A 22,547-nucleotide genomic window follows, 5' to 3' on the forward strand; every position below is an offset into this window, starting at 1 on the left:
AAACACAAGAAAACTATCCAAACATCAAGTTTCAGTGGCCTGAAAAATGAATCTTTCCAAAACTGTAAATGCGAATGCTCACCGACCAGTCAAATACAAGTAAAGCAAATCCTGCCTCTAATATACCCTTCATTAATATCTTCGACACAAAACAAGTGTTCTTAGCTACAAACATCACGGCAGCACAAAATTCTAATAAACAGAAGATGTATCAAAGGCTTATTAAGCTTGTGGTTAAATGTTCTGCTACAACATGTGGTCCCTCACCGTAACGCTGAGGGGTCAAGCTCCTTTTAGAAGGCTGACTCTGCAAACGCCTACAGCCTCAGTTCCCTGATCTCAGTGTTAGAAAAGCCCAATTTTGTGACACGTGTTACTGATGTCGTCACAGAGGTGAGGTCTAGCAGTCTCGACCAGGTCATGTGCCTCAGTTCTTTCACTACTGGCCCCCCTGTATGAACAGCTCCAACCTGACAAGCAGCAAGGTGTGTAGCTGTACCTGATACTTAAAATGCGATGTGATAGGTGCATGCCTCAGGTGTGTACTTTGGATTTTCGGCGTGGCCTCACGCTTGTGTACAGTGCTTAGTGGGTATGGTCTCTTGAGTGTTAACTTTCAGTTCTCATCTTGTATGGTTAAGACTTTTTTTTGTCTTTTTTGTACTGCGTGTATGTTCATTTGGTGCACAAGATTATCTCAGTGTGTCTGCACACAGGCTGTAGAATTATCCTATGGGTTCTTTACTTCACAGTTCCCCATAAACAGAGGCAGGACCCCTTGGACATTTTATTCTTGCATCTCCAGGTGTGATGTCTGTTTCTAACATGCTGCTGTGTTTGGCTATGATCGGTTTCACCCCCGTTATTACTTGTGTCACTGTTCTCTGTGTCCATGTTAGAGCCTGGAGCTGAACTCCCCCTTCCCAGGGTCATAGTGCTAGTCATTTCACTCCGATCCTCTCCCTTCTGGAGTAGCTTCAGTCACATTATAATGATGAGCTACACTGTGACATATCAATAACAATGATCAAGTAATTGTCAATCTGCACAATAAAAACAATTATCTAAATATTTTTAACACTTTATGAATGAGAGGTTAAAGAACTACTGCAGAATTGATAAGGGTGGCAATCTCAAAGCACTTCACAGTTGATGGGTGTCATTCTGTGTAACAAACACTTGTTCCAAACTTGATGCCAAACCCACAGGGAGAGATCAAATCTTATTTCCTGCCCACTTGGTACTTTGTATATCTAATTGAGCAGGAATAAACATCATTATAATGCATTGTGTCATATTTCTGACGACCTGCTCTTTTGTAACCTTGTTATAATCTACCTAACATATAAAAACAGTGATTTTTAAATTAAAATTAAACATTTTTAATTTTCAAATGTTTTCAGTCACATTTGTTTGATGCTGTTACATTTACACAAAAAAAAAATCAATCATTTTTAAATAGGGTTATCAGTTCATAACCAAAACCTTTTTGTAAATATTTAGTCAGCCTTCATTCAAACATTAGTTTCCAAAAAAAACAAACCACACACACACACACACACACACACACACACACACACACACACACACACACTACAGACATTGAAATAAACAGTGATATCATCTGTGTCATCAGACCTTATTCCATAAAAAACACTTTCAGCAACAGTTTTGGCAGAAGTATCCTGGCCACTATTCTGTTCCTTCCTTGACCAGAATCCATCCTTTAATGAGGGACTGTTACAACCCTGAAGTCCAATTATTGGACAGCTGCTAAACCCAGACCCTTCTCATCCTGTCCTTCTGCAGTGGATGAGAAACAGTGCTCTCTAGTAGTAGGAAGTCAGTGGCTTTTGCATGTTACACCCCCCCAATGTCATAAAAGATGAACAGCAGCTTCTGTGTGTTCTCCATTACCTTCCACACCATTTTCCTTTCCTTTATGGAGACACTGATGCCAGACACACAGAAATACTCATGAGTGTGTCTCTGTCCATCCTTCCAACCATCCACCTCTCTCTCCATCATCAACCCATCTGTCCACCACTGCCTTAGTGGGTGAACTTCGTCTTACTGCCGTCAGGGTTGCCTCGCACCAGAACTAATCAACGTCGTCATCATCCTCTTCCTCGGATGAAGAGCGCAGGGTGCCCCCACTGTCGTCGCGGTAGTGGTATGCGAGGACGCGGAGCTGCTCCAGATTCTCCGCGAGGTCACCAGCCTCCAGGCCCTGGCACAGGAAGCTGGGTGCGGAGCGGCGCATCTCCACAGAGACACAGGCCTTCTGCAGCTCCGCCAGCATCTGCCCTACCGCTGAGCTGGACTGAACGCTGGTCAGCACGGGCGCAGCCAACACCGCTGCCGGTCCTGCTGCTGGGGACGGGGCAGGACCACAATCGAGTGGGCCAATCAGTGACAAATGATTCAAATCAGTTCTAAAATATGGCTAATGGCCAGGAGGGGACGGGGCTAAGAGGGGGAGTGTGTCGTTTTATCCATGGCAAAGTTATGTGTAGTATCCTCATACAACACTGTAGTGTTGTCTACAAAATCACAATGATTGTTCTCTTTTTTTTTTTTTACACACATGAAAGTATGTTGTCAGAAACCCCACATGCGTGTAATGATGTAAAACTGGACAGTTCCACTTGCCAGTAGTTGGGGGGTGTCTCTGAATCAGGCCCTGAGGATCCAGGAGTGAGCTGAACATCTGGGGGAATGGAGGGGTCAATTTACTAGGGGTGGACACCAGCTGAACCACCCTGCAGAGAGAGCGAGACACACACACACACACACACACACACACAGTCTTACTAGAGTGGTTTCAGTAGTGTCATGTCTTGTGAATGTGTCTGTCTGTCTGTCTAAGAGTAGCGTTAATGAATAAAGTAGTCCAGGCATATATATGTGTGTGTGTGTGTGTCACAGTGGTGCAGATGGGTAGTGGGCTCTGATGTAGGGGTGTGTGTGTGTGTCTCTCACAGTGGTGCAGATGGGTAGTGGGATCTGATGTAGGTGTCCAGAACTTCCTCTCCTGTTCGGGCGCAGTGCAGAGTGCTGGATGGCTGTATGCCAGGAGCCAGTGGACTGCAGTGAAAACAGTGTCACAACGTTACAATAACATTCACATCATATTAAAATAATGCTGCCACAATGTGGAGTACATCACAACAGTACGTCCCCCTACGTCACCCCCACCCCCCCACACGCATAAACCACTGTATAGTCAAGATAGAGATATATATGAATGAGAGAGAGCTGTAGATATAACGAATGCAAATGTTCCATTTATCCCCACTCTAATTACAGACAAACTGTGCGTAGGTAAGACTGTCACGTGCATCCAGTCTCCTTCCCCTGGATATCTGTCTCTATCTGTGATATATCATCCAACACTCATGTACAGCCATGGTTCAAAACCCTGGTCACTTAACAAAATTAAAGAACAGCCTGTGTGTTCGGGTCGGTCATGAATCACCAAGCGGTGCCTCAGAGGACTCGTCGTTCCTGAGATCAGTCAGACTGCAAACAGGAGAGAGGGACATTTGGTGGGAAATTAATGTGTTCAACAAAACCTCTCACCTCACCAGTCTCTGCCGGTCTAGGCCTTTGAGCGTCACTGATTGGCCGAAGCAGCGTCCATCAGCAAGCTCAGGGCAAGCCGACAGAGGTTTCCATGGCAACACATCACCACAAGCACTCAGAGCATCAGGAAGGCAGGTGCCTTGCATTATGGGAAATGGAACCGATCCATAAGCACAAACAACCTGTTTTAAGAAAAATAAAAAATAAAAATATTATTTAACTGACATTTAGTTAATATGTGCACAAAGAATCTGATATTAAACAGACAATCAAAGCATGTCATCATACAGTAAATTAGGTTAATGAAAAAAAAAACAAAACACCACAAAAATATTAAACAAATATTTGTACACTCACACAAATACATAAAATTATATAAGCACTGTTACAGGTGATCTCTATGGGCAGACAAAGAGATGGAGGGAGAAGAGGACACAGTAAGTCTCCACTCATCACCTTCCTCCCGGAGACAGTCAGTGCATCAGCCAGCTGCCACATGGGGGCACTGTTGTATCTCAGTCTATAGGACACAGTCATAGAATCCAGAGCAAGAGCCAAAATAGAGCTGGAATGGTACCACAGTGAGGACTGGGGGGAGAGAGGGGAAAATAAATTAGATTATATCCAAAGTTATATCCAAACCACACCCACACTCTTATAATTTAGAAAGAGGAGTGTAAAATCAAGCAGTGGTGGAGAGGAAGTGCATGACTTTAAACACCCTGAAACCAGAAACAGCTCACATCATAGTTAACCAGAGGAAACACCGTGGATGGACTGGGTCGTCTCCCCAAACTACCCCGCAGGGTCAAAGGGCAGAAGAAAGAACTGTGATTGGCCAGGTTGACAGTTCCCAGGGCAAAATTCATCATGTGATATAGTTCCTTAATCGGGCTCTGTTATGGAGACAATGCACACAAAGTATGCTGTGAGGAGAAGCTGACAGCAGTGTCCTCAGCTGCTACTTTAGAAACACATACACAGAGCAGTGCTGCCGCCACACACGCGCACGGTGCTGATATAATGTGGAATATGAAATAAACACAATCATGTAAATTTGCAACCGCTCACCGAGTCTGGATGATTGACAGGAGCCACACCCCAAGTCAAGATGCCCCGCCCTCCATAGGAGTCCTGCAGCAGCTCTGTGACCTTTGATCCCAAGCCTGAGAAACCATCAGCCAAGTCACACAGCACTTGGAAGCCCTGTAGGCAGACAGACCGACCAACCAACCAACCAACCAACCAACAGAGAGACAGACAGGCAGGCAAACAGACAGATGGAACAGAATGTTAAAGCCCTGTAGTGCTTCAGCATAAAGCCAGCAGACACTCCTAAACTGTTCTGTCCCGTGTCTGCTAAACACCTCCCACAGGCTTTACAGTGTCTCTTCACTTCACCTAATACTGACTTCAAACTATCAGTGCACCCAAATCACACCTGTTCCACCTGACCCAAATCACCTGGGGCTTCAGCAGTTGCTGAGTAGCAGAGGCAGGTGTGTTGGAACTGAACTTTATAGGAGGGGCCACAGCCAGGTACACCCTCCCACTGTTTAGAGGTACCTGCTTCCATCACACACCTCAAGTTATATCTCTCATAGGACTGTCATGACAACAGATTTTCATGACAGGATCATCGTGGCCAAAAGAATTCAAAATAATGATATTATTGTGATATTTAGAGAAACTATCCGAACAAAATATGTTCAGGGTGTTGGCCATAACGATCATGCCCAGACAGTACGGCTGACTGTTGTTGGACTCGCAGAGTTTCGTGTGAGTTACGGCTGCGTTCGTGTTCCAGACTTTTGTGTTGCATGTTCCTGTCCTAAAGTATCTGCCGTTTGTCTAGGTAATGTATACTAGTTAAATACCACTGGACGTCACTAGGGTTAAGTGTTTATCAGCCTGTGGTGCTGATCTGGTATTGAAGGTTTATTACTCATCTCAGTGTTTCTGGTAGTATTTCCATGTACAGATTGTTTAGTATTATTAATATATTATTAATTAATTTATTAAAATAAATAAATGTAAATTTAATTTGTTCATAAATAACCGTTGAGTAATACTCTTTGCTGATATTAGATGTTAAGCTAATTAACAGGCTACCAATACTATGCAAAGCTAATGATGTCCACAGATGAAATGCTACCCAGTTCTAAACTATATAATTATACACATTACAAAATTATAGGAATGAACTGATAGTTAAGGCAAATGGATAGAAAAGGTCACCAGATGAACAGATAAACAAAAAATCCCTAAAGCCCAACACCTGCCCAACCAGTTACTGGTGCTGGAATATTTATATTATCATGTTAATACACATGCAATATCAATATTTCACTTTAAAAAAAAAAAATCACGGTTATCGGTTTACGTCACAACACCCCTAATCTCGGCAAAACCTTTGCTCTCCAAGTTGCCTTCTTGTTGTCATGGTTACCTACCTGCAGATAGTCACACTCTTCTACGAAGAAGTGCAGTCTGTCCTCCAGGTCCTCGAGCACAGAGCCCTGCAACAGCGTCTCCCCCTGGCTGAATGCTTCCAAGCGCGCTGCTTCACTGGTAAAATGCATGCACAGACACACAGATAGTTGTTATCTCTGTACCAGCAATTGACTTCTGGTCGAGTCGTGTCGTGCTGCGCTGTGTCGCGTTCTGTCGTGCTGCACTGTGATGTGTCCTGATGTGCAGGGTACTCACCCCTCGTGGTTGTACTGGTTAATGACGGATACAGTGCGAGGGTGGAGGTGGAGCCTCAGGAAGTCGGACCACACCATCACACTGCCCTCCATCTTATAGAACTTATGCACACGCTCCAGATTACTGTTCACTGTGTCCATGGCAACCATCCCCCCTGGTTTTAGTGTGAACAAAAACAACATAACCGGTTACTACTAAACATCTTCGCAGTAGGATGAACCTTAATGGAAACTCTGGTTGCGTGTTAAAAGGATTTAACTGGAAGACGTACGAGAGAGAATCAGCTGCCGAGAATCAGCTAACGATAGCAGCAGCACACATGCACACACAGACAGACACAATCTTACCTGGGGAATGAGTGGCTGGAACTGAAGGGGTGTTGAAGTCTGGCTCTACTAACAACCCTCCCTTCTAAACACACACACACACACACACAGTTTATCAACATCAGCTTTTAAAACAAACCCAGCAGAGAATGGTGTCTGTATCAGGATAAATACAGATAAATGTTCTGTGTCATTCTGGGAGTAACAGGTTGCGGTACGCACGTCAAGTTTGTCCAGGTCCTGCAGAAAGGAGTTCTTTGCTGGAGGACTTTCTTTGTGAGTCATTATCTGACCTTCCCTGAAAACACAAAGCACATGGAACCCTTTGATTCTTCATCACATAACGTGCACAAAGTCACACAAACACAAATGCACACGCATGTACATAACATACACACACAAAAACACACACGTGCACAAACATGCATACACACTTTCACAACATAGATGCAGTGTGGATACAGATACAAACAACACAAAACAAATTACACACCCTCAAAACAACAAACAAATACACAGTTACACAAAACACACACATGATCTCAGAGACACACACACACACAGGATATACAAATACAGACACACAGCAGTAAAAACATGAGACTAACACAAAGCACATACACACCATGTTATGGTGCTGGGCTCCTGTCCTGTGGAGTACAGACTGCCTTCCTGTTTCAGAGTGCGGAGACTCCCTGAGGAACAGCACACACACATCATCATTAAACACAACAACAACACAGTTAAACAGACCAGCACAAAGTTCTAAATGGAATACTCATCCAACTCCATCCCATCCATTACCATACACATACTGCAATACAGAACACTATTATAACAAACCAGCAATAATCACACAACCTAACACAAATCATAACCATAACACAATCAGCTCCTGCCCAGAGTGTGACTTTTGAATCTGCGAGTAGACCATGTGCGCATACACACTCTAGTTCATCCATTAGCTGCTTAGCACTCCAGTTCATCGCGAGAGCGGCATGACTAGCAGGACATGACGGGCGTGACTAGCAGGATGACATTACTACCACTTCAGACTTTTAGGATAAAAGCATTACAAAGATTTCTAAAAATACATTGTTATGAAATCTGGAAACCATGTTCCTTTTCCCTATGCGACATGAGCAGGTTTACTCAGTCACATTCATGAGGTACATAGGTCCTGGAGCCCAATCAGGAGTAGTCAAAGCTGTTCAGCACAATGGCTGCTGGGGTACCTTTAAGGTCCAAGGTGATGAGGCGGGGCGTGTAGGTTACGTGTCCCCCCCGGGTAAGACCCTCTCGGAACAGAACATCACTCTGCAGCTCCCCTGGTGGCATGTCGGGGTCATAACACAATGATGCATCCTAATACATAGAAGATCAAAAAAGACCAGTGTGAAACAGATGGTGAGAGGAATGATGGGGTGTCTCCATCTGTAGGCCATAATCGTGGTACACAGGGCAAGAGCCAGAACAGGTGAGAGAGCAAGAGGAGAGAGAACGAAAGAAAAAGATGTGTGTGAGAGAAAGGTGTGTGTGAGAGAGTGAGAGAGAGAGAGAGAGAGACGCCACAAACCCTGCACATACAAATACATTTAAAAAGCCTACGATGTTTGCGAGGACTGCACGTGTTAATAAAATAAGCAAGTGAGCAATAAACGGAGTAGGATCGTAGCAAGAATTAATGGGCCTTTTAAATAACCAGCTTGTTCTTGGACTAGAAACAGATAGCTCTGGACTCCACTGACTGCCTGATTTTAGCTTTCACCTTTAAAGACTGCCTTTAGCTAGCTAGTCAAACAACTGCCTGTAAAACGATTAATCACAGCTAGGAGGAGGTTTTATTAGCACTGCAAAATCCATCATCTGAATGTCAGAAACACACAAGCCCCTGTGTTTAGCTACCAGTCGTTAGATAGCTAGCCACAAGTTATACCTGTCCGGTAGATCTACGAAGCATTCAAATAACGTTTTCTTTTTCATTAAAAAACAGATCTAACAGATTTAACAGATCTAGTTATAGATAGAAATATACAGAAAGACGGAGCTCATCATCTGGGAAGCAGACTAACCTGCAAATTCCACCAGTGAGTCCCCACAAAGTTGGAGTAATGCCCGAGCTGAAGGGTAACAACCTCTCGGCACAGACTCATTACGGTTTCGGATTATCACAACACATTTAACCGTAAAAACATGTTCACTGGGACGCTGTTTAGCGCTCTGAAGCCCTAAAAGAAATAGTCAACGTCGTTGGGAATCAAATTAACTTCCGTATTTGGCTACAAAGTAACGGTCACCGATGACGCTGATCGTTGTTGATTGGTCGTCGTTATTGAAACAGTTCGCTGATTGGGCAACAGCGTGGCTGCGTCACAATCGATAGTTTGGTTGCACGGTGCCTCGCGAGGACACGTGCAGCGAGTGGTCACGTGTGTCCGCTGCATTTGACTGCTCGTGAGCAACACTGGAAGCTAATTAACTTCACTAATGGTCACTTCACAAAGTCTTCAAAAAAATAACCTCATAAACAAGTAGGAAATACATTCTGGTATAAACTAAGATAATTTTTAATTCAAGAAACTTTGTCTTAAAATATTTTATTTACTGATTTTCGGTTAATTATTCTTTTTCTTCAGTGATGCGCGCGCATTAAGCTGTGAACAAAACCGACCACACGGCATTCAGGAGAAGGAAGGGAAGCAACCTGTAAACCCGTCACCTGCCACACCTGTCCTTCACTGCCACTTCTGGCCCCGCCTTGCACATCTGTTTGGGTTTTTAAATGACTTTATTCATTATGTTTCACAAAGGACGATCGGAACGGAATGGACCGTGGGATAAGACACGGCGATGTTTTACCGACTGCTTACAGTAGCCCGGCGGATTAGGTGCCTTTACGTCGCTGTTGGCTATTCGCGGTAGGTAATACCTTCAGAAAAAACCTAGTGTGTGGTGTTCGGGGTCTTTTTAAAAACATATTTTCAATTATTTTTATCTAAATTGTTTGAATTATGTTTTATCTAGATGGATTCTTCTTTTTTTTTTTTTCTTCAGTATGGACAGCTCTTGGACAATAATTTTTAATTTCGTGGTAGGAAACGGCAGGTAGAGGAAGAGAACGTTTATTTTAACCCGATCTTTCTGACTCATGTGACTTACGTTTTACGTTACATATTGTTGGTCGGTTATTCAGCCTGTTATCCGCAGTCAGTGGACTTTGGAAGGGCTAACCACAAATTTGTTTTTTCACCTACCCCCACCCCCCCCTAATCCCCCGGGAACGCACTTGATCTAGGAAGGGCAGGATTGTTTTTGGAGCAGAATAATTTTGCTGTCTGGTGTGAGTGTGTGAGAGAGAGGGAAAGAAAATGAGTGTAAAAATTGGGAAGTCTAATGTGAAATATCTCCAAATTGGTTAACTTGTTACGTTAAACATTATTTTGTACATTATGCTTTATGATTTTATATTATTATATTACATGCTATTATTTTATATTATATTCAGTTATTCAGACAAGCCTTTATAGTAATTGACTTTGGGAATGCTAACCCTAACTACAACTCTGTTCCTAGGAAGTGTGGAGGTGTTGTCATCGTTCTTGCCCACGTTTCATCAACCTCTGCAGCACAGCCTGACCTGCGTGTACAGACAGTGTTTTCAGTGTTTCTGTGTCTCTACCAAATGTGTAGAGATGCAGCCTACGTGTGTATAAACAGACAGCGAGGTGCACAGAGATGGAACATTTAATAAGTGTGTCTGTTACTGAATCAGTCTGAATTAGTGATTCAGAACCACAGCAACAACAAAACACAGTTGTAGAGAGTGCGACTTTGAGGTTAACTGTGTTTACACACTCACATGCACAGATGGCAGAGCTCTTTGTATTTAACCCCAAGCCAGATGAACCCCACCCACCTGCAACAGGTGTAGTCTTGACAGAGGGACAGGAGGGAGGTGGAGCTGGCATGCAGGTGGAGGTGGAGCCCAGCACACTGCCGTGGCCAGAGAAAGAGGACGAGGGGTGGTCTGATGACCCCGAGAGCCGCACGGAGAGTGCCAGACAGATGGGTGCACATGGGAGTAGCGGAGAGGTGGAGGTGGAGAAATGGGAGGATGAGGAAAGTGATGGAGGAGTGTGGGACAGGGGTGACGGCTCCCTGGCCGACGAGGAGGAGGAGGATGACGACCAGGAGAGCTGGATGCCAGAGAAGGCAGGTTATGCATTTAACCCCCTGGTGACCATCGTGCTGCCACCCATGGAGCAGGTGGGGTGGAGCGAGAACACACACTACGGAGGAAGCACAGCGAAGCTTCCAGAACCTCCCACCGCGACCCAGCCGCACGGGAACCTTCCACAGCGTCGGCAACCCCAGCCTCACCCAGCACATCCTCAGCAACCCCAGTGGATCCAGGCCCTGCAACAACCCAGCCGTGAGTGCCACTGCGCACTGTCTAGCCGGTGCCATCACTGTAGTACTGCCTTTTTAACAGCACTTTAGTTAGGTATTTGAGTTTTTGATTTCATATGTAAACCTGAAATACAAGTGCTGTTTAGAAAGGTTTTGTTTGTTTCTGGATCATTTCTTTGTATTGGCATTTTTGTGTGGTTTTGGAATCTACGTAATGCTTACAAGGAGCAAACTAATCAACATGCAAATGGACCAAACAAATCTTTTTGCTAAATATTGGCTAGCTGTATGTGTGTAACTTGTGTGTGGATAACAATGCTGAGGCACGTGAGGCACTCTTCAGTGTTAAGAGAACAGAAGAAACTTTTTTGATAGAATATGATGGTCTGTGTTTAACATTCCTCAGGTCACGTCTGTTCTCGCTCCGCCAGGTTCCTGTTGTCAACGCTGCAGCGAGGCGGTGAGGCTGACTGGATCTCTGTTAGCTGCTGCAGTGATCTTCCCCCTCCTGGTCTGGGCAGGATTTAAGCTCCTCCCCTTTGACTCGCCCCCCCTCAGCACTGCTGCCCTGAGGCTGGTCTATACCTTACGCTGTGCCTTCTTTGCCACGTTCCCCATTGTGCTGGGTGAGTATGAATCTGTTTTTTTTTTAATGTAGTTCACTGTGGAATGTCAAATGCACTAAAATAAATGTCACATGATGTAAGCCTATATGTAAACCTACTGGGGCTGCATGTGTGTTCCTCAGACCTTTGGTGCAGTGTGTGTGTGTGTGTGTGTGTGTGTGTGTGTGTGCCTCAGGTATGCTGGTTCAGGGTGTGTCCCGGCTGAAGTTTGGGGTGCTCAGACCTCTGTATACTGTGAGGCAGATGGGACGGGAGGTCGTTGTCCATGGCAACTACGTCCGAGACTCTCTGCATCTCTACATCCTCTACTTCATCCAGCTTGCTGTCACGGCGACGTACATCGACCAGGACATGCTCAAACTGGTTCCTTTGCTCACGATCATCTTCGTGTTTGGCAGGTGCGTGTGTGGGCATGTGTATGACAGGTGCTGTGTTGACAGACAGGTAGAGGCAGGTGCATGTGTTTGTATGTTGACATACCTTTAACACATCTGGCAGGTGCTCTTATCCAGAGCAGCTGGAGGCAGTTGTGTGTTTGTGTGCGTGCATGTGTGACAGATTGGGGCTATAATGGGGTGTGTGTGTGTGTAGGAGAGAGTACATCCCTAGCAGCAATCTCAGAAAACCTCATTGCATTCTGGAAATTTCCCAGTTGTTCTACTAATAAATGCCCAAAAGAGGTGTTGCAACACCAAAGTAAACAGAGTGTTCACAGTGAGCGTGAACAGTAAACAGTCCAAGTGAACACGTGATGGTGTGTGCACAGGTTGATCTACTGGACGTGTGTGTCTCTGGGCAGCAGCGTGCGGGCGCTAGGGTTCGGTCTGTCCTTCTTCCCCCTACTGGCTCTGCTGGGGGTGAACCTCTACTTCGTCTGCTCGTCCACTGGACTGGAGGCGGTGTTTGATGTGGCCCCTCCCCCACCCCCACTCCAAAAAGAGAGGTGGTGGGGCTGACGGTATCCAATGAGGATTCATTTAGTTGGTAACAGGATTATGTTTAGAGAAACACACACCTTCCAGTGCTTTCCCAGTGATTTTATTCACGTTTGTGCCAGTGCTTCACAGCCAATACACAATTCATGAAACCTGAATTTGCAGCATAAAAAAAAAAAAATTAGTAACTAAATTATTTCTAAGTGTTTTATTACCAAACGTTGTTTACATAGTTTGTTTATAATAAAGGTATATTTTGCTATAAGTGCTTTTCCCCACAATCCCTGTTAGTGTGTTGTATATTAGAGAGTACAGAACTCATAAGTACACTACATCTGTCTGTAGAAGCTCCAATGTGTGCATTTTGGTGGAGCTCTTGCGTGTCTTGCAAGGTTTCTGCTGCACTCACCTACAGCAGAAATGTGTGCACGGCTTCTTAAGTGTGCCTTTTGACATTAAAACAGATCTTCAAAGTGATGTTTCAGTCTTAGAACCTGTTATTTATGCTTTAGGTAATTAATAGTTTGATAATCTAGTAAATTAAGCTTTTAAATTCAAGGAAGACAAACTAAAACATGACTAATTTTTATTTTGCCAAGTTAATTAAAAGTATGTACACACGATGCACAAGTATGATTACCTGAGACTTAATGCCACACTTAATTTACAATTTACAAAAATTCAACAGTTAAAAAACATTAAATCTAACGCTCAGGGCTGAAGGAACATCCATCTCCGCACCGCAGGTTTCAGTTCTCTGTGGGGAAGAGGCGAGCATCTGGGAACAAGGCTACTGAACATGACACCAGCGACACTCCCTACTGTCTTGTCTCCTCCAGTCACTCACGTTCTGAGTCCTTCTCCGGCATGGAGTGCACCAATCCCAACACATCCTAGCAGGACCAGAAGACAACTGGGCCAGACCCACATCCCTGAGATACTGTTAGTACAAAAGTGCAAACCTCCACAGCACTGCTCCATCGTGGCTCTGCCCCATGCCACACACCCCGCTCACAGCTCTATCCTTCCATCTTAAGCTCCACCCCCTGTACGGGCCCCCTGATCCTCCAGCTGGCAGGTGAATGGCACCATCCGCTAGCAATGAAACACGCCATGCACCTCCCCAGCTCCGCCCACAGACAGCAATTTTAGCAGTCAGTTTCAGCTTTGCTTTCATTCTCTATTCCGCTGGATTGAAAGGGGAAGACAAACCATGTGCACAGTTCCAGTATTTCAACCTGGCTGTTGTGCAGTTTAATGTTTTAGTTTAAGTGAACAGATAAAGAATTCTGTTCCTCTGCACAGTGTTCATTGAGAAAAGAGTTAAAAAGGCCCTTCAGTTCCCACTGGGTAAACGGCATTAATCAGGAAGACACTGAGCCATCAGTCAACTACAGCAGTCAGTCATGATTGGCTGTTTGCATTAAGTGGTATGTGTAACTTCAGAAACGTATGCTCATTGGCTAGTGCACATGTGTGGGTGGGGCAGAATGGTTAAGTGGCCTCAGTTGATGGACTCATAGGCTGAGGAGTCTTGCCTTCTTTTCTGGATATAGACATAAACTCCTCCCACCAGGATGAGGGCAAGAGGTGTGCCAAGCCCAACAGCCATGATGGCGATCACCAACAGTGAGAAGAAATCTGCTGGAGGGGCACCTGTTCCCACCAGCACCGTCCTGCAGAGGGCGAGAGAGTGTGCAATGGAGTCAGGAAGTGAGGAAGAGAGTGAGAATGAACATAAGTTCTTATCAACCAAAATCCCCATACAATCTATATACAGTCAGGTATAACACAAAGTACAGCAACTGTTATCTAGAAACTTCGTTTACATTTACTGCCAGTCCAGTAACACCACATTAAGCCTAGAGCTCCCCCTGCTGGAGCCGCCCACCGTGGCATCGCCGGTCACCCACCAGCTGAGGAAGTTGGTGGAGCTGTAGGAGGCGTCTCCAGCCATGCTGAAGCTGAGGTTCAGGCCGCGGGTGGAGGCCTGCTTGGAGAAGTAGGCCAGCACAAGCCCCGAAGGTGGTGCCTGCGGGAGATCCAGCGGCTGGGAGTGCCGGCAGGGCGTAGCATCCTCCAGGACAGGCTTGGACTTGCGGTATGCCACAGCCTTCCACTGAATGTAGCCCTGGGTGGAGGAGGGGGTGGAGTTGGCAGGGGGGGACAGCCACTGGGATACCTGGGAGAGAGACAGACACGCGCACACACAGTCAACACTGCCAACACCTCCGTGACTCCACCACTCTGTAGCTAGTTAGACTCCTGGAGATACCAGCTCATAAGAAGATCTACTCATCTACTTTAAAGACCCTTTGATCTCACCAACCAAACATGGGAATCCCTTACTGTGAAGTTCACAAGAACCAGTGACACACGAAGATGTGGACAGAGGTCCATCACCTGTGCAAGCAAAGTGCTTTTGAAGTTGGCAAAGTAACAACCCAATGGAATGAATGTTATGAGTTAAACATCTTTTACTACTACAAGCTGGTTCCTCCTCCTAGAACTTCAGAAGCACTTTGCTTGCACAGCTGATCAAGGACCTCTGTCTGAAACATCCTGTTTCTATGGAAACCTTTACCGGTTTGCTAGCAGAAGTCTGGATGGCGACTGCTGATGTTCAATCAGGTCGATCTCCCGTGTCGATTGTATGAGTAATATGAGTGTTCTAAATATCAGTCACTATAGTTGTGTCCCTCTACACTCGTGTTTATTAGTCAGCTGGATAGATGGGTAGAGCTGTTACAACCAGCGCGTTTTTCACCTCAGTAGCTTACCAGTAGCTTACAGTAGCCATATATCTAAGGAAAAACTCTTGATAAATTTGTACTTTGTGGTAACATCCAGGACTTTAAATACAGAGACCCGTCATATGGTTTTTGCATATTATGGACTAACACACTGTCTAGTCAGCGGCAGGCATGTAAAAACGTGGCTATACAAAGTCTATTATAAACTAATTAAACAACTGTAGTGTATACTACTGGTGAATGGTCCTTAGCTGGGTTAGTGTTAACATTTTCAATTTAATGCACATTAGAACAACATGAATCACTAGAAATACAGCTGCTGCCAACAAGGTGTATGTAACACGGTTATTTCTGGTAACAGGTATAAACAGTATTTCCTGCTGTAAGGCTACTGCAGAGATCAGTCTGTATTTAAACCGCTTGCAACCATAGCCCTCTGCTTTTTGCCTCACAGGCTGTCTTTGACAATGGCATCCTATAAAAAAGTATAATGAATTTGTCCTTCAGTCATATTCTGGCATCCAGCAGGCAGCACAAGAAGAGTTTGTCATTATCTCCTGGATGGCGGCCATCTCATTACACGTTTCTGTGGTTTTTTGCCGTCACAGGGACACCTCTCCAGATGGGTCTATACTTGTGTGGATCTGGCAGGGTTTAAGATTAACGATAATGTTTTGCCCCTAAGCCCTGCCCCTCAAGCTCAGGTCTGAGCAGTGGCAGACAGCTGAGCTCCTGTCCAGAGCCCAGCTGCTGGCCTGAATCAGTTACTCCTGGGTGCAACGCCCATCACCTCAGACTCCTCCCCCCAGGACTGGCATGGAAAACAGATCCCATCACCACACAACCAAACGAGGTCACTGTTGCTTCTGAATGATGGACATGCCCCTCCCTAGTACAAAGCTACCCATCACTCTTCTGTCACACTCAGTAGAAGGCTTTGTCATACCTGGAATATCGAGGGCGTGTACTCATCATCGATGGATCTGTGAACGTCTACGCTAGCCTGGAACCCCTCTTCACTTACTGCCTGGAGCTCCAGACCGAAACGTGACTGGTTGGCCCGCGGCGTCACGCGGTCCAAACACAGACGCAGCTGACAGGAGTCAGCATTGTGGAGAAGGCTTGGCCATTCCTCCTCACGACCCTCTGAGTCAAAAGCTGAAAACTGAGAGAACATCTCAAATGTCAATAAGAGACTGAATGAAAGACTTAAACAGTACACGAGTGGTGAGCTCACCAGCAATGCTGGAAACCAAGTGGTAGGGAGTTAGCACGATGATCTGGTGAGTCACTCATCATACACACCATGCAAGTGATGCGATATAAAACTTTGGGATAGAATGAATGTTTGAGTGTAGTTGCACCCACACGCAGACAGAGGGAGCCGTTGCTGAAGCTTGAGGTGTTGTGCCTCCCACAGAGCAGGGCAGTGTGGTGTGTGTAGTCCACAGTCTCGTTCAGGTTATCCCAGGTGAAGTCCCGCAGCTCGTAGGGTGGGAGGAAGCTGGACACAGGCAGGTCCTGCATGTCGGCGGTGTTGTTTACATCGTCGTACTCCCACACCTGAGAAAGAGGAGAAAGACGCCAAAACCTTTAGAAACCTACTCACAGACACTTAGTGAGTTACTACAAAAAGCACTCAAACTACTGTATGACTGGATGACCTCCGAGTCAACTTTTCCAAAATACAGATTCAAACATTTCTGCATTGCACCGTTCTCTTTCTTTTGTTGCTGTTGTTGGCATCAGTGGTGTCTAGTGACGACCCCAAAAACGGAGTTTGTGCCCCCTCCCTCCAGATCCACTCTAAAGCAGACTCGAACACAGAGTGCGTGGAGACCCTGAGGCTCAGCAGTGCACTGCATAAACATGTTACACGGCTCCCAATACCTCTGCTGTGTTAGTCATCATTTATGATAAAGTTACAAACACACAGAAGAACATGGCACTGCTGACCACAGCCAAGTGAAACAGCCATCTGTTCTGGGCTAAGAGTTAACGTTAGCTGCACAAGGCATTGACTATTTATATGCAATAATAGTAACAACAACAACAACAACAATAATTAAAAAAAACAACAACCTAGGATGTTCCATTCCAACTTAGTTTCGTAAAAATTTTTCCATCATAAATTGTTCCATTAATATAAACACGGATGCGTGTTTTTAAATGGTCAACACTTATGACTCGATATTCTTAGGCTGGGTTATCATATGGTGAACATTTCGAACCCTAGCACCCCCTAGTGGACAAAAGTGAGACGTACCCTGGTGAACACTAGCGCACTGCTATACTGCACACTGCTCTTTGGCGCCACCTGGACGCTGCCCGTGTAATTGCCCCTGAGGAAGGCAGCCCAGTCCACCCGGAGCGAGGACTCTGTGGAGTTGGTGTGCACCAGCAGCACTGCAGGAGCCTCCAGGCTGCAAAGGAGGACGTGCAGGGTGTCATCACCACCCACCGCTCGCACATGCAGCAGACTGACTCCAGGGGGCGCTGTGGAGGGAGGCTTCAGTCCAGGGTTTAACTCTAGGGATACCTGAGGGATTAAATAAGCAAATAAACAAAATAAATTGACATTTCAGAGTGAGCAAGTCCAAAAAACAGATAACTGTTCATGATTGAATCTGAGGAATTATTGATTTCCACAGTGCCTCACCATATGATTACTAAACTTAAACAACAACAACAATAATAAAAACCAAGTAAATGTAAAGTAGGTAAGACTGTCGGACTGCAGTAAATCCCAGTTCTGCAGCAACATGAAGATTCAGTTAACCAAGAGTACGAGGAGGAGGAGGAAGTGAAGCAGGCGAACAGGAACACGCCCATGTAGACAGTATAGGGGTAGAGTTAACGAGATTAACAAACCAACCAACCAACCAACGCACTCTTTCATCCGGTAGTTAACAATCCCAAGTTAAATATATCTAGCCATCTTAGCTACATTAAGTTAACCTAAAACAGCTCTACCCGTTCTTATTTATTTAGATTAATTTAGATTCGTCTATTTAGATATCCGGACATTTCCCCTTTAGCTAAAACAAAGTTTGATAGCGAACTCTAAATCTGCAAGCAGAGCACATTTCAGGGGTTAGCCCATTTAGTTTTTGATGAGTACAATGAATTAACCTTTCGACGGAAATTTCCATTCCCCATTAATGCATTCGCACAACCAAAAATAAGCAACAATGCTACACAACACCGAGCTTTAGAGGTCGACATCCCCTCCGACAAACAAGCGCAGAATGAAAAATTGTTTTGAACATTGTGATTCTAGCAACACTTGCCACGTTAGCGAATCAATTTGTCAAAATAAAAGTCTCAGTTGAACATTTTAAAGTACATTTTAAAAACAGGAAACATTAAATAAATAAATAAACAAATAAATAAAACAGCATTATAATTAATATGATTTATTTCAAATGTAACAAAATTATACATTGACCAAAAATGCATCATGATTAAATAGTAAGAAGGAATTGTGTAAATCAAAACCTCTAGCCCCAAATGTTTTTCAGAGCCACACTAGTTGAATTACTGGCTATATACCAAAAGTCACGAGAGTCCTTTGTTTGTGACTCATCGCCTAGTACCAGATGTGGCCTCAGTTGTCCAAAGATGTATATTTGACTTCCAAATTGCATTATTCTTTAAATTTCAAGTGACAGCACAAAATTATATTTCCCAGCCACACTAGTTCAACCTACAGACTAAACACCCAAAATGGGTGTTCTTTTTGACACACTGAACCCTGCTAGATTTGATGATGTCTCAGTGTCTCAGCCTGTTTGAAAACAAGCAAACAATCTTTAAGCCATTTTTAAATGTATTTTTAAAAAATTATGTAGATAATAACATTCCACTTCAAAACCTCAAGTAAAAAAAACCCCTCTAATTTGAGTAAAGGTTCTATATTGTCAAAATTCTTATATGTTGTTCTTATATGTTGTATTAATATCATATATAGTCAACTCAATTTTTGCATATTTAGCAGAAATAGGTTACTTTTAACTAACTAGTTTACTGTGAACAAACTAGTTAGTCCATTCCAGTAAAATGGCACAACAGCATACTTTACCTTGCTTAAAAATCACAGCGCTTAATTCGATTTATTTTATTTTCTTTCCTTCTTTTTATGTGCAACCATTTATAGGTTTCCTATGCTGTCTTTTATTTTGATGGAACAGTCATATGACTTTTCAATAACTGTCGCTCATTTCACGGCGCTACAGAGAAGTCATCTGATTTTAGTCAGCTGACATCGCTGACTAAAGTAGACGCTGTTCTGTCAGAATAAATAAATGTGCTGGAATGAACTTGATTTTTAAAGACAGAAAAACTTGGTTTGAAAAGCCAGCGCAAAAAAAAAAAGTTAAAAATACTAGTCTATATAGGAGGAGCAGTAACCAATTAATAATGGAAAAAGTAAATGTTTAAAGCGTAGCTTTCATTCCATGGAGAGCTAAAGTCCCATGAGTGATTTGATTAATGTTATCAGAAGCACATACTTTGCTCAGCTCTCTGGAAATCTTGTGTGCTTCGTTACAATTTTGAATATCTTTACAACTGTTACTACGGTACACTGCAGTTACTCAGATGGAATTTTCTTTGGATTAATTTGTATATCCCCCCCTCTCTTTTCCCTTCAAGCTCAGGTCAGAGGCCTGGGAGCTTATGGTTCATGAGTATCTTAGCTGTTCCCAGGAACAGCTTCTTCTTGATGGAGATCTTGTCTGTTGTTCCTGGGATCTGCTGGAGCCATTCTCCCAGTCTCCATCATACCATCCTTCCCTTTGGAGAGTGATAGTCTCCAACACAATACCTTCACCTCCAGGGAGTGATCCTGTAGGTGACACTGTCCACATGTCCCCTCACAGCAGGGGTGGGTTCATCAACCTGGGTCACATTACTGATGGCCTCACTGCAATCCCACTTCTGACACCATGTGCAGTGAACACTGAAGGTAGCCACGGTACCCAGGACTCAAACGCAGGTTTGACAGGAGGTAAACATGAGCTCTGGCCACCAGAATAAAGAGCAGCACCCTGGCACAGCAGACAGAGCATCCACTAATCTTCTGATGGTCTCAGTCACTGTGTGTGTGTGTGGGTGTGTTTCCTCTTCCTCTAGTGTCTGTGTAGTGCAGTGTTCCTTATTCCTAGTCCTGGAACACTAAACGTCATTCTGGTACTCCAGGTGTGAACAACACTGGTCTAGCCTGTCATTACACACTCTGACCAGAGGAGGGAGACACATCATCAAATCAGGTCTCCTCATCCCAGAAACACACAGTAACGGTCTCCCTACAGGAGTGAAGAACACTGTGTCACAGCGAACAACAAATCAAATATTTGGGAACTACCTTTTAAATTTGATTTTATCACTGGACTAGTCTTAAATCACAAAAAAAAGGGAGTGTCTATAATACACAGATTATTTTTTCAGATGTTTTTCATAAACGAATTAAAAAATACATATAATGAAAAGGTCTGATATTGACTACCTTTACCATGACTCTGATCCCCATCTTCATCTGCACACTAGATCTCTGGACTCAAGGTACCTCATGGCTTCATAGTTTCATATTGACCCAGATTATGAGGGGCAATATACATGTGGTTCTACTTCTCCTTTGAAGCAGATTGATTAAAATGGAAGGTCAAAGGTCAGCCCAAACAGTGAGGTATAAGATTATGAAATTATTTTTTAACTTTGGCATCTCATTGTTTTATCATTGGTTTAATTATTTTAATACAATTACTAATAATGTCCTTTATTGTCATGGGAATTCTGTTTATAGATTAAAGCAAGAAGTGAAACCAGCACCCTAAACCTATTACACAAACAGCCAGTCTGAACCAGTAAGCCAGTCAGATAGAGAAGGTGAGTGGTGGGTGAAACTCAGATTTAAATGAACAGGACTGAGTGGTTCTTTCTCCAAGAATAGAGCAGCAGATGTTTAACTTCTACAGACAAACTCACTCATCCACAAGAAAACTGCACTGAATCTACAACTAAAGAAACTCTCGCATAATACTGACAATGGTAATTAACTATAATAAAACAATGTCCAAAATTAAGCTGTATTTTAGTACAATAAAAACAAAGGTACATCAACAGGACACTGTATAGTAATCTAAGATTATATAGAATTTAAACTCCATTGTAGATGTCTATGTAAGGAGCTCTATATTAAATTCTATCTTGGAGCTGCTAGATTTCACAGTGGCTCTTTTGGAATGTGACTGGATGATTGTCGTTGTCATGGGAGACCGTACAGCCAAACTCCTCCACCTTTTCCCAGAGTGCTTTGCTGAGGGTCAAGGTGCTGCTGTGGCTGTAACGGCCGTTCTTCTCTTCTTCTACACTGGTCAGACCCCCTCCTTCACCTCTGAGCCATCCACTGTCCAGCTCACCAGCGCCCCCTGTGGAGAGTAGACAGACAGCAGGCACAGCAGCAAGGCCGATCCCTCAGACAGCTGCAGAGAGGAGGGAGGGAGCAGAGACATGGAGGGCTTCACCGTCTGGAGAGGAGACACACCAGACAGATACAATTACACATACACACACACACATATACACACACACACACACACACACACACACACACACACACACACACACACACACACACACACACACACACACACACACGTTATCATGTAAGCTAAGAGAGGTGGTATTAGAGTTATTTCCATAGAGAGAGGTCACTTTGCATGTGCAGCACCTGCTTCAGTGCTCTGGGAGTGTTTTTAGTCCTGTGAGTTTAACACTTCATGACTGAGAGCTGCCTGTCCCAGCAACTTCACCCACAGCAACCATGACTTTGATCCCCATCTTCATCTGCACACTGCTCCTCTGGACTCAAGGAAACTCACTGCTTTATATTGAACAACTGATCCAGGTAATGTCAGTCTGTGGTCATTTATATCAAATATCACATCACCATATCTGAGTAATAAATGAATCTGAATTAAATCACCATGATGTTTTGGTCTATTATTTTCAGGTTCTAGAGGTGAGGTGATTGTGACTCAGACTCCTGCAGTGAAATCTGTTCTTCCAGCAAACTCTGTCACAATCAACTGTAGAATCAGTCCTGCACCCACAGACTGTTCCCCACCTTGTGTATCCTGGTACCTACAGAAACCTGGCAAAGCTCTTAAACTCCTGATCTACAGGGCTACTAGCTTACAGTCA

General features: G+C 44.2%; 3 protein-coding genes and 1 long non-coding RNA gene across 12 annotated transcripts; 2 read left to right on the forward strand and 2 right to left on the reverse strand.

Moving 5' to 3' along the window:
- Positions 1-1,366: 1,366 nt before the first annotated feature.
- Positions 1,367-8,897, reverse strand: msto1 (misato mitochondrial distribution and morphology regulator 1). Of its 6 annotated transcripts, none has more exons than XM_081711747.1 (14): positions 8,693-8,897; positions 7,856-7,985; positions 7,246-7,315; positions 6,843-6,918; positions 6,642-6,705; positions 6,295-6,448; positions 6,039-6,153; positions 4,657-4,791; positions 4,329-4,481; positions 3,943-4,173; positions 3,583-3,767; positions 2,983-3,087; positions 2,653-2,762; positions 1,367-2,370 (listed from the first exon to the last, which is right to left on the reverse strand). In XM_081711747.1, exons 1-14 carry the CDS (start codon positions 8,771-8,773, stop codon positions 2,102-2,104), a joined length of 1,878 nt encoding a protein of 625 aa, XP_081567873.1. In that variant the 5' UTR covers positions 8,774-8,897; the 3' UTR covers positions 1,367-2,101. The 6 variants fall into 6 exon arrangements, 4 of the variants coding, with proteins under 4 accessions (XP_081567873.1, XP_081567872.1, XP_026876236.1 ...); XM_081711746.1 differs by having other exon boundaries at positions 1,367-2,373; XM_027020435.3 differs by having other exon boundaries at positions 4,042-4,173; positions 8,693-8,896.
- Positions 8,898-9,043: 146 nt separating this feature from the next.
- tmem79a (transmembrane protein 79a) lies at positions 9,044-13,488 on the forward strand. Of its 3 annotated transcripts, none has more exons than XM_081711749.1 (6): positions 9,044-9,151; positions 9,257-9,538; positions 10,194-11,052; positions 11,462-11,656; positions 11,832-12,054; positions 13,338-13,488. In XM_081711749.1, exons 3-6 carry the CDS (start codon positions 10,488-10,490, stop codon positions 13,486-13,488), a joined length of 1,134 nt encoding a protein of 377 aa, XP_081567875.1. In that variant the 5' UTR covers positions 9,044-9,151; positions 9,257-9,538; positions 10,194-10,487. The 3 variants fall into 3 exon arrangements, with proteins under 3 accessions (XP_081567875.1, XP_026876199.3, XP_081567874.1); XM_027020398.3 differs by lacking the exon at positions 13,338-13,488 and adding an exon at positions 12,423-13,068; XM_081711748.1 differs by lacking the exon at positions 13,338-13,488 and adding an exon at positions 12,423-13,068 and having other exon boundaries at positions 10,198-11,052.
- glmp (glycosylated lysosomal membrane protein) lies at positions 13,161-18,646 on the reverse strand. The gene is made up of 6 exons (XM_027020397.3): positions 18,477-18,646; positions 17,611-17,883; positions 16,713-16,907; positions 16,291-16,509; positions 14,505-14,773; positions 13,161-14,267 (listed from the first exon to the last, which is right to left on the reverse strand). The coding sequence occupies exons 1-6, from the start codon at positions 18,567-18,569 to the stop codon at positions 14,096-14,098; spliced, it is 1,221 nt and encodes a 406-aa protein (XP_026876198.1). The 5' UTR covers positions 18,570-18,646; the 3' UTR covers positions 13,161-14,095.
- Positions 18,647-18,775: 129 nt separating this feature from the next.
- On the forward strand, positions 18,776-22,494 carry LOC145657373 (uncharacterized). 2 transcript variants are annotated; one of them, XR_014122997.1, is made up of 4 exons: positions 18,776-21,030; positions 21,148-21,230; positions 21,723-22,251; positions 22,357-22,494. It is a non-coding gene; the product is annotated as an uncharacterized LOC145657373 (long non-coding RNA). The 2 variants fall into 2 exon arrangements; XR_014122996.1 differs by having other exon boundaries at positions 21,148-22,251.
- Positions 22,495-22,547: the final 53 nt, after the last annotated feature.

This window comes from Electrophorus electricus, chromosome 4, assembly GCF_041902795.1.
Source record: "Electrophorus electricus isolate QZ-2024a chromosome 4, ASM4190279v1, whole genome shotgun sequence".
NCBI lineage: Eukaryota > Metazoa > Chordata > Actinopteri > Gymnotiformes > Gymnotidae > Electrophorus > Electrophorus electricus.